Source organism: Rhinolophus sinicus, linkage group LG13, assembly GCF_036562045.2.
Source record: "Rhinolophus sinicus isolate RSC01 linkage group LG13, ASM3656204v1, whole genome shotgun sequence".
NCBI classification, from domain to species: Eukaryota; Metazoa; Chordata; class Mammalia; order Chiroptera; family Rhinolophidae; genus Rhinolophus; species Rhinolophus sinicus.
This window is the reverse complement of record NC_133762.1, coordinates 55298054-55316267: the sequence shown is the minus strand read 5'-3', so window position 1 is coordinate 55316267 and position 18214 is coordinate 55298054. Positions and strand designations below refer to the sequence as shown.

Here is an 18214-nt window from a genome sequence, read left to right as displayed (position 1 = left end):
TTTCCTCCATCTGGTCAGCTCTATTACCTAAGCTGGCTATTTCATTCTTCATTTCTTTTACTGAGTTCTTCATCTCCAGAATTTCTACTTTTTAAAATTTTATTTCAATCTCTTTGGTAAAAATATTCATTTTTTTGACTTTTATGTATTTAAGTGTGTTTTTCTAGACCCATCAGCTCCAAGTCACTTAGTTCTTTCAATCTAGTTGTGGAGGCTGCAGCTCACAGTGACCCATGTGAGGATTGAACCGGCATTCTTGTTGTTAAGAGCACTACACTCTAACTATCTGAGCTAACCGGCTGCCCCACATTTTGTTTTTTGATTGTGTTTCTGAGTTCATTAAACTGAGGTCTATCTGTGTTTTCTTGCTTCTCGTTGAGTTTTTTAAAAATAGCAATCTTGAATTCTCTGTCATTTAAGTCACATATTTTCATGTCTTTAAGTTCATTTTCTGGAGAGTTTTCGTTTTCTTTCTGAGCTGTCTTGTTACCTTGGTTATTCATGGCAATTAATGAATTGTTATTTCTCTTCCTGGACATCTACAGGAGTGGGTTCTGCAGCAGGTTGATATGAAGAAGACTTTCTTTTGCTTTCCATTAGGTCTTGCTGGAATATTTTATTCTCTCTCCTGCTGCAGCCTTTTATTTTCTCTTTTGCTGTAACATTTTATTTTCCCTTGCACTGTTCCAGCTTCTCACGCGATGGAAGGTAGGCTTCTCCTCTGTGAGCAGGTGGCCTGGATCAGGGCACCACCTCCGTGGGAGGATGTTCAGGGCAATAGAGTTCTGAGCTTCTGAAATCCCAATGCTGCCCCTGCAGCGCGATACAGAACCTGTGTATCTCAGTGGCTGTGGTTGCCCCACAGGGATCTGCCCAGAAGGGTGGGGCAGGGTGGGCTCTGAGAGGCAGCTGGTACGTTTGTGGCCCCAAGCAATGGCTCCTACCAGCTCACAGCTGTCTTGCCCCTACAGCTCTTTGCCTATCACCACAATTAGTTGCATTGTGTGTTTTGGACTGGGGGACCATCTCTCCAGTTGTCAGGACTGTAGATATTCTGTTCTTTAATCTGATACTGCTACCGTTTCTTCCAGAGCCTACCTCTAACACTGGGAGGGTAGGGGGAGACAGCCAGGCTCTGTGTCTTTGTTTTCTGTTTTCTTTCTGGTAGTGAGGGCTTAAACCACAGTTCTCACCTGAGGTCTCTGCCCCGAACACTCAGTTCAGCCATGTTATATGCTGATCCCTCAGACAGGACTGTGGGCCACAGGGAGTCCTCCTGCAGCTTGAATTCTTCCCTCTCCTAAGACTGCAGTGAGCTCTAGACTGCATCCTTTGGCCCACGGCCCACGTCTCTGCATTTCCCTCTTCCCTTCTCCCCTGCTCACCGAATGAGCCCACCTTCGGGTGATTTGATGCGCAGATCTCTCAGGCATGCTTGTGTGTTGCTTAAGTTATCCTTTGTTGAATTATAGCTGTTCAATTTGTTGTAACTTCCAGGGGTGATTTCAAGAAGCACTCTTCATGCCTCCATTTTTGTGATGTTCATTGTGGACTCTTGTGATGCACCACACCATACCCCTCAGCCCCTCCAGTTTCAGTGCAGCTGTGGTGGTCATGCATCATTGCTAGCATCCCTCACATTTGAATGTGCCACAACGTTTCTTTGGTTTTCTACCTCAGACTTTCTCCAAAGCTGCAGAAGACTTCCTGTCCATGGGCTGGTGCACCTCAGAAGTGCTGGGGCATTCACACTACTCTAGCACTTGTGTTTCTCAGGGTCACCTTTGTAAGAAATCACCTGTTCTAAGGCTTTGCTGTCAGGAGATCCCAAACTAAGATACTTAGTTTCTCTTATTGAATGTCATAATGACGTATGAGGTAAGAGGTATTAGTCCCATTTTATAGGCAAAGAAAGTAAGTCTTAATGCGGTTAAAGTTTCTGGCTCAAGTTTACTAAGCTAATAAATGGTAAATTCAGGATTTAAATGCAGGCTTGTATGAACTCCAAATCATGTTTTCTTTCTAGGAAATCACCCTGGGTAACCTTGCAAATGCTAGCTGATTGCTCTGAGCTTTAGTGTCCTCATTGGCAGGATCTAATGCAGACTTGCAGACTCAAGTGCCAACAAGGCACAATCAGGAAATAACGGAAGGCAGCTGGGCCTGCCTGGGCTGTGGGTGGTTGGAGGCCTGTGCCCTGTCCAAAGTGTGTAGCTGCCCCTCTGCCTTAGGTAGCCAAGCCTGTGCAGGAAGGCAGGCCCAGCACTGTTGCATCTGTCACCTGCACTTGAGAAACCAGAAAGCTCGACTCATGTGAAATCTCCCTCGTTTTAAAGGGTGGCGACCATTCAAGTGTGTTTTATACCCTATGCAGACTGGAAAGGGGCACAAGCGAACCTGTAAGAGTAATGGGAATGTTCTGTGTAATGAGTCACTCAAATTGTACATTTAAAATAGGTGTGTTTTATTCATATTATAGTTCAATACGGTTAATTTTAAAAGAAAAAGGGAAAAAAAGACCCCCATGTGCAACAATAAAAATATGTTTTGAGATTCTAGAATCTATGCTTAATTATGTATAAAAAGAAGGTGGGAACAAAAATTGAGCTTATTCTAGTACATAACTGAGGTTCAGTAAGTAAAATCTGTCACAAAGTTTGGCAAAGAAAAATAGCATCTCTGAGGATACATGATCCATAGCAGCATTTTCCTTCTTAGCCTCAGAATTATCCATGTGGATGAGTTTCTCTTCTTCTTTAGGATACTGGAGAAAACAGTTGGATCACATATCTGCTCACCTCAGGTCTTATGCTCAGAACAACCCTGAATTCCGGGCCTTGATTTCTGAACCCAGGATGGGAAAGGTGGGTGGACTCTGAATGGAACTTCCACTCCACAGCATCCCATGGGATCAGGCTGAAGTTACTCTCGATGGACTTCACCTGAAATTGCACTTTGCTTGGCTCCTTTCCCTTTCCTGCCCTGCTTTCCACACTTCCTTCCTGTCCTCCTCTGCAGGCACTGCCTTAATAAATCACTTGCACGTGAGTGTTGTCTCACAGTCTGCTCCTGGGTACCTGACCTAAGACAGTCAATTGTGAACATCTCATGCTTTTACATGCCACATCCTTGGAAATTCTGATGGTCAGAGCTAAAAGACCCAGAACAGTTTAATCTTCAAATTGTATACTTAAAGATATTTTAACAACAATAGTAATCATAAGATTTAACCATTTAACAGTGCACTCAGTATCTGCATTGTGTTCATCATGTCTAGTCCTCAAAACAAACTTGCAAGGTAGGAGTATTACCATTGTGGCAGTTTTTAAAACATGGCCACAGATTCTTCGACAGTCTTTCTTCCCTTCACGGATGGAGTCTGTGTCCCCTCACCTTGAATCTGGGTGGGCTTGTGACTGTTGGACTAATAGATTATGTCAAAAATGATGCTATGAGAATCCCAAGGGATGCTCTTATAGGCCATGTGGCTTCCTTTCGCTTGGCATGCTCACCTCCAACACTCCTTCTTGGAGCCCAGCCATCCTGCTGTGAGCAGCCCAAGCCACATGGAGTAGCCACATGTAGGTGCACTTGCCGGCAGCTCCAGATGAACCCAGTCCTGAGTCAGGCAGATGAGTAACGAGACTCTAGGTCATTCCAGTCCCCAAACATGAAGCCATCTGTAGCCATTTGATTCTTCCCAGTTTAGGCCTCAGACATGTGGAACAAACACAAGCCATCCCTGCTGGGCCCCATCGGAATTCATGAACATGATACAATTGGGGTTGTTTAATGATACAGAGTTTGGAGTTTTTGGCACTGCAGTAGATAATCAGAACAAACCTTGTTTGACACCAAGGAAAACTGGCTCAGAGAAGTTTGGTGACCTGCCTAGTACCACACTGCTCGGTCTCAGGGGATTCAGGATTTGGAGCAGGTTGTCAGACTCCAGACCCCATGCCCTTTCTCTGCCATTAAAGAGAACTCTATGAGAAGACCTGTTCCTCTGTTTGTCATGAGACTAGAAGGAACCTTTAAAAATCAGCATGCCTGCTCCTGTGCCACTAAATAGGCCAACATTGTCAAGTATTGCTCAATTTCCTTTGATAATCTATTTTGCTGGCTTATTAATTTTTTGACCTAATCCAGGGATCTGCAAACTATGGCCTGTGGGGCAAATCTGGCCTACCACCCAGATTTATTGGATCACAGCTATACTCATTCGTTTACATTTTCTGTAGCTGCTTTTGTGCTACAATGGCAATGTTGAGTATTCATGACAGAAACAACACAAAAGCTAAAACATTTATTATATGATCCTTGAAGCATTTAGTGATCCCTGATTTGATCTGAGTCCCTCCCGCTGCTTATAGAGAAAACTGCTCAACTGTGATACTTAGCCCTCGATTGCCAAGGCCTGGCCCCAGGTCACCTTTTCCAGGTGATGACATCTAGCCATGTGGCTTGATTAAACTTAACGTGTGTCTCTTATCAGGAGTATAAATTTGGGTCTTGCTTTCTTATCCATTCTGGCAGCCTCTGCTCTTTGATTGGGGTATTTATTTAGTTCATTTATAATTAATGGAATTATAAATATCACTGGATTTATGTCTGTGTTCTATTTTATCTAGTTTTCGTTCCTCTGTTTCTCTTTTCCTGCCTTCTTTTGTATTAATTAAATATGTGATTAAATTTATAGTTTAACATCTCAGAATTTCTTTGCTGTTGCTCAGGGCACTGAGTCTCATACCCACAGTTGTGAATTTTCTCTAACACTTTTTTAAAGCTTATCTCTGCTACTGTCCATGAAGACGGCTATGAAGTTAGCATCAGGCTGAATTATATTCAAGTCTCAAACAAGGTAAGTGAAACCTTCCGAAGTTACTCATTGGAGAATTGACTGAGCTAGTAAACTGTGGCTTACAATTTATTGAAATCTTTCTTTGTAATCCATAGAAAGGAAAAGTTTCACATATTATGAAAGTTGACTGTAGGCCAGCAATCATAGAATTAGATAAATAACTGAGCTAAGCCTCAGAGAAGCTTTCAGGCACATAATGATATATTAGGTTGGTGCAAAAGTAATTGCGGTTTTTGCAATTATTTTCAATCTTTTAAACAGCATTTAATTTTGCACCAACCTAATAGTAAGAACAGGAATTATCACCCACCCCATCGGTCCTGTAGTTCTCAGGCTTATTTATACTCACTGATGTCTGATGACAGATCTGCGATACAACTGATTTGGGAAAAGACTGACAAAAATGTTTGCTGATATGTACTTTGACCTATTTGCCTATAAAAAAGAAACCAAACTTTGTGGCCGTGTCTCCCTTGATCTGCCCTCTTACATGGTGACTGGGTCATTACCACAGAGCCTGTAAGTGTGTAACAAACATGGGCAGCTTTAGGGTCATTGGACAAGAAGTCAGCATATACAAAAGAATCAATGGATTGAGGAGATGGGTAAAGAAAGCAAGGCAAAGGAGAGGAACTAGCATTTATTAGGCCCTTGCCACAGGCCCAGCAGGGCACTAATGGTGTCTTTAAAATCAGGATAGATACATGGCCCTGCCTAACTCAAAGGAAGGCTGAGTGTATCCAATGGGATAATGCACATGAAAGTGATTTGAAACCAAGTCAAGCACTAAATACCATCATTTAGGTTGTGTGTCTAGAGCAGAGCTTGGGTCAGGGAGGTACTTCAGGAGAAGGGGGGTGAGGGACGCTGGACAAGGCAAGGGAAGGGGCTGAGTGAGCAGGTGTTCACAAGTGATGTCTAGCTTTAGCCTGATCCATGAGGAACTCTGGAGTGTGAATGACACCATACAGTTGTCCCCAACTGAGGCAGGAGAGGAGGGGCATAATCTCTAAGACACCGCAGCACCCCCCTAGTGAGGACAGTTGGCTGGAGAAGGGGATCATTGTGAGCTGTTAGCAGTCAACATAGTAGCTGGGATACTGACCTATTAAGGGGAACTGGGCAAGCACCAATAGCATCTACATCGTGAGTAGCTATCCCCAGGTTTACTACGAGGTGTGATCAAACAATACAGTGAATGTTTAAATTAAAAAAAAAAATTACAATAAAAGACACATTGCCATTAATCCCCCTCAAAATGCTCTCCCTTGCTTTGAACACACTTATCCCATCATTCTTGACACTTTCTGAAGCAATTCTGGAAGTCGTCTTTCGTGAGTGACTTTAGTTGTGCTGTCATGGCTGCCTTGATGTCCTGAATCATTTTGACTTTGAGAAGAGCCAGAAGTGCCAGATCTAGTGAATAAGATGGATGAGGACACAATGTAATGTTATTTGACAGAAATTGCCGTATACCAGAAGTGATGTGTGACAGAGTGTTGTCTGTCATGATGGAGGATGACTTACTGCACACTTTAAAACACACCTTCTCTCAACCATAGTGCACACCCAACTGACTGCACCGAATAAGCTAAGCTTGTCACACACTGTTATTAAGATTTGATGCACCACTTCCCATATTGAAGATCCCTGCTTTCCCCTTGGATGGCTCTCAGCAGCAGCATTCACTGTATTTTGTGATCACACCGCATATGTGTTTTTTTCTTAACCTGTGTGTTCTAGTGTTCAGGAAGTAGCAGGTGGTTCTCTGTGGCAAGAGCAGGCAGCCACATTAGGATGGGACAGGATGTCATGCTTTGGAATCGAAAAAGGTGGATACAGGATTCTAGCTCTGGCCTGTGTATCATTTTCATTTTATAAACATCTATTTCACCTCATTTTACTTTGCAACATCCCTTTGAGGTAGGTCATAATATTTGCACTTTACAGTTGAGTAAACTGAGGCTCAGAAAAGGTAAGCAACTTGCTGCTTCCAAAATCCCTAACCTAGTAAGAACCAGGATTCAAACTCTGCAGCCTGAGCTTCCCATCATGCCACCCTAATTCCAAGACACAGAAGGGTTTGAAGCAGGGGAAGGACATAGTTACTTACAGATTGTATAAAGGTGACTAGGGCAGCGACGTGGAAGCTGGGCTGGCAAGAACCTGTTGAGAGGCTGTTGTAATGATCCCAGTGTGAGAAAAGGGGGCTGTGGCTGTAATGACCAAAAGGAGGGGCCAGACTGGAGCTGTATAAGAGGCAAAACGGGAAAGATAAAAGCAAAATGGACAGAACACGGTAGGTGAGGGAGTTGTAGGAAGGATATCCAGGTTTCAGGTTTGACTCTGCGTACAGAGCCATCATTAACAAAAAGGAGTAGGTTGACAGGGAGATCATTCTGTTGGGACACAGCAGCCTCATCACTCATGGTGCTTGAATTTTTTCATTGACCAGAACCTTTACCTCAACAAGGCCGTGAATTTCAGCGACCACTTTCTGAGCAGTGTCACCGAGGGTGGTACTGGGCTGTTCGGCAGCAGGTCCAGCTTGGGTAAGTTGTTCCCTTCCACTGATTTTAAGTCATTGCAAACGAAGAAACAAAAACTCATAGACACAGACAATAGTTTAGTGGTTACCAGAGGGTGGGGGGAGGTGGGTGGGAGATGTGGGTAAATGGGGTCAAATATATGGTGATGGAAGGAGAACTGACTCTGGGTGGTGAACACACAATGGGATTGATATATAGATGATGTAATACAGAATGGTGCACCTGAAACCTATGTAACTTTACTAACCATTGTCACCCCAATAAACTTTCATTTAAAAAATTAAATAAATAAAAATAAATAAAAGAATAAAGGGTGAAGGGCCAAATAAAAATTTAAAGTCATTGACCAAGAACACACTGACATGGCAAGGATGGCAGAATTGCTTAAAATTTGCCCGCCCAACCACACATCTTTCATGGCCCAGCCAGTTTATTCCTCTGGCTTCCCTGAAAGCTGAAGTGAGACTTTTGAAGTCTTCACAGGCTTGGGGAGATTAATTGTGGGCAGGGAGGGCGGAGAAGAGGAGGAGTGTGTGTGTTTTTTGGGCCTAAAAACTGTAATAACTTCTATTCCCCTCCTTCCCAGCCATCCTCTGGTCCTGGACTGAGAGGTGTGGCTCCAGGAGTCCTTCCTGCCACATTTACTCAAATAGAAATTTCTACAAAAACTGTCCTTTGGCTTCTTGAGGGGCGTGGCAGTGGACTCTAATTCTTTACACGTGGAGAAGGGCCGGGTTGTTATCATTTTGGTCCTTGACTCTTTGTCATTCTAGTGAGTGACTGCAGTCAGAACACCTCAGATACCACTGAAAAAGTCAAGAGGACAAAGAATTTCAATACCAAAATATTTCAAGAAAAGAAGGAGCAGCTTACAGTATGTATATCCCTTGGTCATTACAGCTGTCTTCTTTGGCCTGTCTATTTAATATTTTATTTTGAAAATTTTTTAAATGGAAAAATACCGTGTTTCCCCGAAAATAAGACCGGGTCTTATATTAATTTTTGCTCCAAAAGACGCATTAGGGCTTATGTTCAGGGGATGTCACCCTGCAAAATCATGCTAGGGCTTGTTTTCCGGTTAGGTCTTATTTTTGGGGGAAACACGGTACTTTTTCGTTTTCTTTTCCTTTTTTATAACAGTGTATTTTTATTTTTTAGAATCCTTCAATATCTCAAGATTATTAATTAGAATTATTTTCCAGTTCTCATCAATTTTCTGTATCACCTCTGTTTCCTCTGGGTCAGTTTTGTATGCCCATCTTTCCCCTCCTTGTTTTTGGTTTGTCTCAAATGTGATGATCCTTGGTTGTCAGGTCATGTTGACAAATGAAGGACTAGTTTGATTATCCCAGGCACCTGGTATGGGTAGTTAGGCCTGGGGTCGCTGTGTGGGAGGATGGGTATGCCTCGGCTGACCTCCCTGGAGTGTTTGTGGGCAGGGAACAGGAGAAAGCTTTGGGTCTCTTTAGTTGCTAGTGTAAGAAGGCCTTTTCTCTGGTGAAGAAGGTGATGCTGTGAAGTGCTCTCATGTCTTTCATTCCTGAATGGAACTGTCTTCCAAACTCTTCTCTGTGTCTGTCACAGAGGTCTGGGCTCTGCCCTGCTTGGGCCCTAGTGCTCCAAGCAGAAGCCTTTGTTAGGCCAATCATGGAACTCTCTGGAAAATAGTTATCAGTGTTTAAGCAGAGAACAAAAGGCTTCTGTCCTTCTTGCATGGGAGAGGGAGGAGGACATCGGCCATTTCAGCTATTCACAATAAAGCCCTGTAATAATACACTCATGAATTCAGCCTGCACCCAAGTTCTAGCCTCCTTGGTGATTAACTTTGAGCATCTGCAGGGCTCCCTGGAGACAACACATTCATCCCTCTGGTATCTTCAGCTGGATTTTCTTTGCTTGGATTTCCCTGTCAGTCACATTCCATCTACTTTCAATCTCTGGGATTCCTCACAATTTCTGATCCACTGATGGTTCCCCTTCAGAGTTTCCCTCAGCTGTTAAGAGTTTTGTTTTTAAAAATACAGACTCTCAATAATTTCAACGGGAACTTTGAAGAAAGAGATAGTGGATGCTCTTGCTCTGTTCACCTCCTTTCGTTTTAGCAGTCCTCTGGCTACAGTAGGAAGAACAGATGAGCTTAGTAACAAGCCCAGAACCCGGGTCTCCAGGCCTTCAGTGGAGATGGGCAGCGTCAGCTCTTCCCTCCAGCTTCAGTTAAGCCGAGCTCTCAGGGCATCCTCAGGGGTGCACAAACCAGCCACCCAGCTTGCATTGTGATTTCTCCGGAGGCAGGGACTCTGCTCCTTATCTTGTGTCAGAAACACCAACAAATTTGGGAAGAAGACCTGAGAATTGTTTTAACTTTTATTGCTTATGATTCCTTGCACTCTCCACCTTCTCCCAGTTTGAAATACTGTTAATAAGTATAAGAGAAGTATAGCGCTCCATAAACTTAATAACAATTTTACCGTTTTGGAGACTCTACACACTTATTTTGTATGTGACCTGAATCCCCATTGCTACATGCCTTTATTTTCTCATCTGCATTTAGGGGATAAGTAACAGAAATGATATCATCTGTTCACTCATTCACTGATTATTTTAGAGCACAGGTATACCAGGCACAGTTCTAGGTGTTGAAAATAAAACAAACAAAAGATAAAGACCTCATGAAGTTGACATTCTAATGCATTCTAGTACATTTTTCCATAAGGAATGGAGTTCAGTATAAACAAGCGTCCCCAAGATGGGAGATGGGGGGTTTACTGATTAGAGCACCTTGTTCCAAACTACTCACCCTGAGAACACAGGGTGAACCTCTTCTTTTGAAAGGTTCAGCAGCCTTGACCAATGTCCTCATCCTCATGGCTTCCCAGGGAGCCAGGGAGGGGTAGGGATTATTTCTATTATTTCACCAGAGAAATGGTGGTCCTGGGACCACCCACAGTCACCCCTGGGATCCAGTGGCAGAAACCTTTAAAAGTAATGTCTCCTGCTTTCTAGACTGCTTCCTTTAGTCTTCCAGTAACCAGCATTTGAAATCCTTTGTATGTAAAGAAAGATTATATAAAGATGAATTTCATTGCATTTTGAAAAGTTGAAAGATAAAATTTTCAGGTTCCTGATGATAGATGAGAGCTTTTTTTTTTGTCTAAGCAAGAGGTCTACTTTATTGGCTCACTCACGCCTCAGGTGAGCATGTTCTCTGAACTGGCATACTTTGGCTGACTTTGAAGACTTTATAAAGCATGTAAATTTTAGGATTCACCTGATTGTTTTTCCTAGAAATATTCATAATAAAACTAGTATGGGCTTCTGAATTTTGTTGCCATTTCTCATTGCATCCCTTAATAATATAAAACAATGTGAGCCGGCCCAGTGGATCAGGTGGTTGGAACACCGTGTTCCTAACGCCGAAGTTGCTGGTTTGATTCCCACATGGGCCAGTGAGCTGCATCCTCTACAGCTAAGATTGTGAACAACAGCTCTCCCTGGAGCTGGGCTGCTGTGAGCAGCCAGAGGTCCGGGGCTTGCGCTGCTGGGGGCTGCTGGGGGCTGCCAGGAGTGGCCAGTGGCCAGCATGAGTGGAGACGCGAGCTGCTGTGAGCAGTCAACCAGTGACCAACTACCTCAGCCTGGAGGAGTACAAGGCTCATAACACCAGCATGGGCCAGAGAGCTGTGTCCTACACAACTAGACTGAGAAACAACGGCTTGAACCAGAGTGGGGTGGGGAAGCAGAAGAAGGCGGGGGAAGGCAATGTGAATGTGGTGTCCTTCCCCAAGGTAGGGTTTCAGAGACCAGCAAGATTTACCTCAGATGTGTTTATTTGTGCTGCTGGCTGTTGAAGACCACCCTCCCCCTTCGCTCCCCCTCCCTCCCACACACACACTCTTTCTCATGCTCACCTGGCCCTAGGGCTTAGAAGTTAACCTTGGAGAGGAAACATTTGCCTTGAGGGTTGAGCCTGGACAAGTGGGACTGGACAGTAAAAAAAATATTTTGTGGCAGTGGAGATGACAAACTTCTATATAATCCTGCAGCTTGAAAACAGACTCCTGCTGAAGGAAGTTGGACCAACTGGGGAAGGAAGAGTCTCTGTGATTGAACAATTGCTTGATGAAGTAAGTGCAACCAAAGAACAAGTTTCTAAGGATTTCAGCTTGTGTTTCACCTCTGTCTCTTTCAGATGGAAGTTTTGTTCAATATTGTGATAATCGCAGAGCCATTTAATTTAAAAATGCCTGGGAATGGATTAAATGGCCAGTCCAAAGTTTTACATGAATTGTTACCATGACCCTAAATAACGTGTATGAAGGTGGACAGACTCCCTGGTCTTTGACGCCATATTACCTTTACATTTCCTAAAGAAGCAAGGTTGTCTGAGTGCTTGCCTCTCCTGGTGTGGTAACAAGTTTTATCGCCCAACTGACATGACAGCTTTGTCTATTATATGTTGGGTCTCAGCATTCCTAATTCTCTTCTCTTTGGATTTAAAGCAGTTTAGTTCCATCGGGGATGTTTGTTGCTGAATTGGATGGCGATTGGATGCTGCTGAGTGCAGGGTTTTGTGGCAAGTTTGTCCTTTTTTATATGCTGCAGGGAGCTGATCCTAACTGCTGTGATAATGAAAACCGACCCGTTATCACCGTGGCTGTGATCAATAAGCACCATGAAGTGATCCCGGTTCTCGTGCAGAGAGGAGCAGACATAAACCAGCAGTGGGGACCGTAAGTGAAACACAATGAAAGGAGAGTTCTGGTGCCATGTCACAGCCAGTTGACAGCTCAGGGGCTCTGCTGCAGCAGAATCAGTCTACATGTGTGCCCTGTTCAATCTAATCCACTTAAGAACCACTTAAACCCACTGTGGCCTTAATAAGAGACTCAACTGCTTCTGTTTTCCAAATCTTGGTAAAACAAAATTTTTTAAATGGACTGTTGGATTGCCTAAATTTTAGTAGCTTTTAGAAATGATGATGCATTTTGTTAACTTATGAATTATAATACTGTGGGGCTGACAGATCCTTAGCACTTGGGGTATTAAGCAATGTTTTCATCATGATCTGAACTCTTAAGGCCCATAAGAAAAGAGAGTCCCGTGGAAATATACTCATGAAGTTAATGCAGAAAGAAAACGATATACAAGGTCTGACAATTAAGTGTGCAAACTTGCCACCATCACTGACATTGGCAGCACTCTACAAACAGCTTGATAAGGTTTCATAACCTTGGTGTATCAGTATCTCACAGCTGTGTTCGTGTCGATGTATGGCGGTGTCTTGCTGAGTGGTGTTCATTATTGTTGTTGTGTGTTTTGTGTGCCTTTGTGAGAATGTCTGAGCTTGAATTACAGCAATGAACAAACAATAAATTTCTTGTTAAATTTGACAGATGATGATTTGGCTCACTGACCCCACCTGATCACTTCTATCCCCACCTTCATGTTTTGATCATTCTATTAATAATTTTGGTTCCTTTATTAATTACTCTTATAAGTATGAATAATATGTTGAAACTCCTGTCTATGTTTTGACCATCATCTTTCATTGGTATTACTTGACTGCCTTGTTTATAAGTGCATATAACCTTATATTAGTGCTCCCAACATTTACCGCTACCTCTCTTTCCCCTTCCATCTCACAACTTCTAATAGCATATGCTTACTTTTTTAAAATTAGTTTCAAGTGTACAAAACAATGTAATAGTTACACCCCTCACAAAGTGATAACCCACCTGCTCCAGTCTGCTATCCGCCTGACATCGTATATAACTGTTACAATTCCATTGATTCTATTACCTGTGCTCCCTATACTCCACATCCTGGGACCATATATATACTGGGGGCGCCAAAAAAATGTATACAAGTAGGCTCTTTGGTCAACGTTGCTCAAGCAGTAGTTTGCCATAATCAGAAGTCTCTGGACACTGATGGTAAGCACTATGAACACCTCTTGTAATTACAGAAGTCAAACATGACTTGTATTCATCTTTTATTATCAGTATATATTGAGTATTACAATTTTAATAGATTTTCCTTTCTTAAACTGTGTACAATTTTTTTGCATACACACACACACACAGACATATATATATATTTAATTATAGTTGACATTCAGTATTATTCAGCTTGAGTTATACAGTGCAGTGGTCAGGCGTTTGTCTACACAATCCATGCAGTGGTCTCCCTAATAAGTCCAGTGCCCGTCTGACACCCTACAAAATCTTTACAACATAGTTGATTGTATTTCCCAAAGTGTCTTTCATATCCCTGTGACAGTATTGTGACTACTAATTTGTATTTTCTAATCCCTTTAACTTCTCCCCCATCACCAGCCCCCTCCCATCTAGCAACCATCAGTTTTTTGCCTTATATCTCTGAGTCTATTTATGTTTTGTTTGTTTATGCTGTTATTTAGGTTCCACTTATAAGTGAGATCATATGGTATTTGTCTTTCTCCATCTGACTTATTTCACTTAGCATAATAGTCTCTAGGTCTGTTCATATCGTTGCAAATGGTAAGATTTCATTCTTATTTATGGCTGATACTCCATTGTGTAAATGTACCACAGTTTCTTTATCCCATCATCTACTGATGGGTATTTCAGTTGTTTGATGTCTTGGCTATGGTGAATAGCACTGCAATAAACATAGGGGTGCATATAGTTTTTTGAATTAGTGTTTTGGATTTCTCTTGATAGATACCCAAGAGTGGAATAAGGCAGTTCCATTTTCAATTTTTTGAGTTACCTCCATACTGTTTTCCATAGTGACTGCACCAATCTGCAATACCACCAGCAATACACGAGGGTTCCCTTTTCTCTACACCCTCACCAGCACTTGCTTATTGATTTATTGATGACAGCCATTGGATGATAGCCATTGATGATAGAACCAGAGTGAAGTGGTATCTCATTGTGGTTTTTATTTGCATTTCTCTAATTATTAGTGATATTGAGCGCTTGAGCATTTTTTCATATTAGCTCTGGAATTTTCTCCTCTGTTTTTTTCTATTCTCTCCTAGAATTTCTGTAAGTTGGATGGTGGACCATATATATATGTGTGTGTATATATATATTTGACATTCAATAGTATTCCACTTGAGCTTCAGGTGTACAGCTCATTGGTCAGGCATCTACACAACCTATGATGTGTTCCCCTCCCTTTTTCTGTTTTAAGAGATTTTCTTAACCCTTCTATTGAATACTTTTCATTTCAACAATCATATTTTAACTTTCTAAGAGCTACTTTTTGTTCTGATTGTTTCTTCTTCAGAGCCTCATGATTTTATTTGCTATTGTGTTCAGTCATTCTGAGGATACCTGTTAGGTTTTCGTCCTTTTTTAACTTTCTTATGTTGGTGTATCTCAGTGTTCCTCTTTGATGCTACAGGTTTTTCTCAGATGCCTGTGATCCTTTGTTGTCCATCCATGTTTGATAATGGGGAATAGGCTGGATGAGTGGGGATTCTGTGTACATGAGTGGAGCTTGCAACTGGGGAGTTTTGTAGGTAGGTGAAGCTGCTTTCCAGCTGGGACAAGTGGAAGGCTTCCTTTGGCATAGCAATTGCTGGCCTAGTTTTCACCAGATGCTTCGTTTATCTCCTTCAGAAAAGAGGCCACCATACTTTTTCTCTATTGGGATAAATTTGTGGCTACAGGTACATTACAGGTGCAGGGGATGAGGTGGTGGCATTAAGGGAAACAGCAGGGGCTGCGAGAATGAAGAACTTCAATTCCTCATCCCATTTGTACTCTAATCATGACTCCACATTCCAACACTCCTGCCACTTCTGATCAGGAGCCTTTCGTGAGTTCTAGAATGCAGGTAATGTACTATCCTTCATTTCAGCCATCCACCATCACTCTCTCTCTGGGCTAAACCTGACCAGGCAAGGTGGAGAAACAGTCTGCCATGCGATAAAATACGCTCTATATGACCTCTCAGGCCTACCCTCTGGGTTTTAAGATTGGTGTTTACTTGCATATCATACAGGCTAAACTCACTGAAGCCAAAGTCATTTTTCCTACACAAGTATGGGAGCCTGAACCCTGAAAGGTTATTATCATATAGACAATGCCCAAGAGGTCTAAGCCACGGGTAAGACTATGTGCAACATACTCCATAAACTCTGACAGGAAATTTACTAAAATAGTATTATTAGCATTTATTAAGTCAACTACAAACCACATCCTTGTGGGGTGTCTCACTTTAAAAAAGAATGTGTTTATACACTTTTCACTGTTTATCTAATAGCCAAGCTTACCCACCCTCACAGTATCCCTCCAAGAGAAGAGGCAGAGAGGGGAGACTCAGGAGATTACCCCAGGTTAGTTAGGTAACTCAGTGGGTGAAGCTAAGGCCCCTTTGGTCATATGCTTCCTCTCTAATTGCTTGATGATGCTAACTAAGGATTTAGCCAGGATGATTTTTTTTTTTCCGGAAACAGCCTCCGAAATACAGCTCTTCATGAAGCAACTCTGCTTGGCCTGGCAGGAAGGGAGTGCGTCAGTGCTTTACTGCGGTACGTTCCCTGGTCTCTGGGGGAGACTTCTGAGGGTGACAGTGATCCCCTTGCTGACCGGGGATGATTTCAGAGGGCCCTGAACAGCTGTCCCAATGAATGGGGGCCACCCTCCATCCCACCATGGCTCCGGCATGAAGGGCTTCTAAACACACAATGAAAATGTTGCTCCCTTTAAACACATGTGGTTGTAGGACTCTGATGCAATGGGGACCAATGGCCAGGATTGGCAATTGAACATTTGAAATCACAGAGCCCTTCAAAAGGTGTCAGGGTAGAGCCACCCTTGTGAGTGGAGGTCATGGTGCCTCTTGGAGACAGGTATGGGAAGGGGGCGTGTGGGGCCAGGAGACTTCCAGACTGGCCTTCCTGTTAAGGAAGAGCCAGGCCCTGAGGTCCAAGTGCCTGAGTCCTTCTATTCATCCTCATTCCCTTCACAGATGCAATGCAAGCATCCAAAAGAAGAATACGAGAGGCCAGACAGCCCATGACCTGGCTCTGACAGTTGGGGATGGCCTCATTACCTCGCTCTTTGCTGCTAAGAGCAGCCTGGATGACTATTAGTCCCGAGGGCCTCTGCGGGGCTCACTTAAAGAACTCATCCAGCTCTGGCTATTCTTTGTTCATTTCTTTCTGAAATGTGTATTTGAGGTTGAGAGGAACTCAGTAAGTTGTTTTTCTTTTTAATTATGACAGTGTAAGCTACCGGTACATCATGGGTATTTCCTAATGTGCCCTGGATGGTGATGAACTTTATGTTTTTAAATGGTTTATATTTTTCTTTCTTTTAATTTTTAATTTATTTCTCAACTGACTATACTTGGTTCAATGCTAAAATGTATAAAGTATTATGTAATGAAAAACCTCCCTCCTGTCTATGTCCCACACCACCCACTTTCCCCAATCAGAGGCAGCCAATGATACCAGTGTCATCTGTGTCTTTCCCAAAATAGTATAGGATTATGTAAGCACATGTATATAACATATGCATATGTACATATACAGAGTATACAGAAGTATATAGATAACACATACATACTCTTTCCCCTCTTTTAAAACAAACAGTAGCAAACCACACTCTGTTCTGCATCTTGTTCTTTTGCTTAAAATGTCTCATAGGAAGTTCTAAACTAGTACATAAAGATTTAGTTATTTAGAGACGTCATCAAAATGGCAGCGTGAGGTGAGCCTCTGTAAAGCTCCCCTGGAATTTACACCTAATCAAACAACTATAACCACAAAGGACTCCCTGCACAGTGGATGGGAAAGATGAAGAGGTCCACTACTGAATTCACCTAAAGGTGGGCGAATCACGTGAGCGGGGGAGGAGGAAAGGGAGAAGTACGGAGACGGACCTGCACGGGAGCAGGACGCAGACCTAGCTCAGTACTCCGAGCTCCCGGCATCCCGGAACTATCACAGCTGTGGGAGAGGGAAGAACTCGGACTGCTAGGGGTCCGTTTATAGCCCACAGGGCTGAGGGGGCAGCATATAACACGGCTGAACCCAACGCTCATGGGAGAGACCTCAGAGAAAAGACTGAGGGAAGAAGGCTGAAAACGGTGGTTTAAGCCCTCACTGCCAAGAGAGAACAGAAGCCTTAGACACTGAGACTAGCCGCCCCCTCTCTACCCTCCCAGAGCTCACCCCGCCCCCACCTTCCCTGGTGCTAGAAACAGAACAGTAGCACTGTCAGATCAAAACAACCGAATATTTGCTGTTCTGAGATCTGTGGACCACAGACACAGATTCGCAGCCCAACTAGTTCCGGCAAAGGGGAGGGAGCTGTGGAAGCAGGACCGGCTGTGGTGGTGGTGGCTGCCATTGCTCTGGGCCACCTCTCACAACTCACCCCGCCCATGGCCCCACCTATCAGGGCGGATCCCTGCAGGAGTAAACAGAGCTGCTGAAACACACGCACTCTGAATCTGGTGCAGGAAGAGCTTTGGAACTTCAAAAGCTATCCACATACCAACACGGACACTGCGCCCTCTGACCTAGACGAACTATTAACAGAGGAGAAGCCCATCTCCCAGGGAATCCCCCCGTTGTGTGAGAAGCTGGAATAGTGCAGAGAAAACAGCACTACCGTGTGAGAGAGAAAAAAAAAGGCTGCAGTCGGAGAAAAAATAAAACATTCTACCAACAAGTACTGGAAAACAAAAGAAAGACCTCTTCCTATCAACCTGTTGCAGGAGCGACTACTGTAGATGTCTAGGAAGAGAAATAATAAATCAGTAATTGCCATGTATAACTAAGGCAACAAGACAGCTCAGAAAG

The 18214-nt window shown here is 43.2% G+C and overlaps 1 protein-coding gene across 4 annotated transcripts in view; it reads left to right on the top strand.

The window, feature by feature from the left end:
- The window catches only part of DZANK1 (double zinc ribbon and ankyrin repeat domains 1), a 96852-nt gene extending 78852 nt beyond the window's left edge, over positions 1–18000 (top strand). For all 4 annotated transcript variants that reach the window (XM_074317623.1, XM_074317624.1, XM_074317621.1 and 1 more), the window contains 8 exons: positions 2761–2864; positions 4787–4861; positions 7317–7413; positions 8184–8284; positions 11454–11534; positions 12013–12140; positions 15860–15934; positions 16375–18000. In XM_074317623.1, coding sequence (XP_074173724.1) covers positions 2761–2864; positions 4787–4861; positions 7317–7413; positions 8184–8284; positions 11454–11534; positions 12013–12140; positions 15860–15934; positions 16375–16498 — 785 coding nt within the window. In that variant the 3' untranslated portion in view covers positions 16499–18000. The remainder of the gene's footprint in view (positions 1–2760; positions 2865–4786; positions 4862–7316; positions 7414–8183; positions 8285–11453; positions 11535–12012; positions 12141–15859; positions 15935–16374) is intronic.
- Positions 18001–18214: the final 214 nt, after the last annotated feature.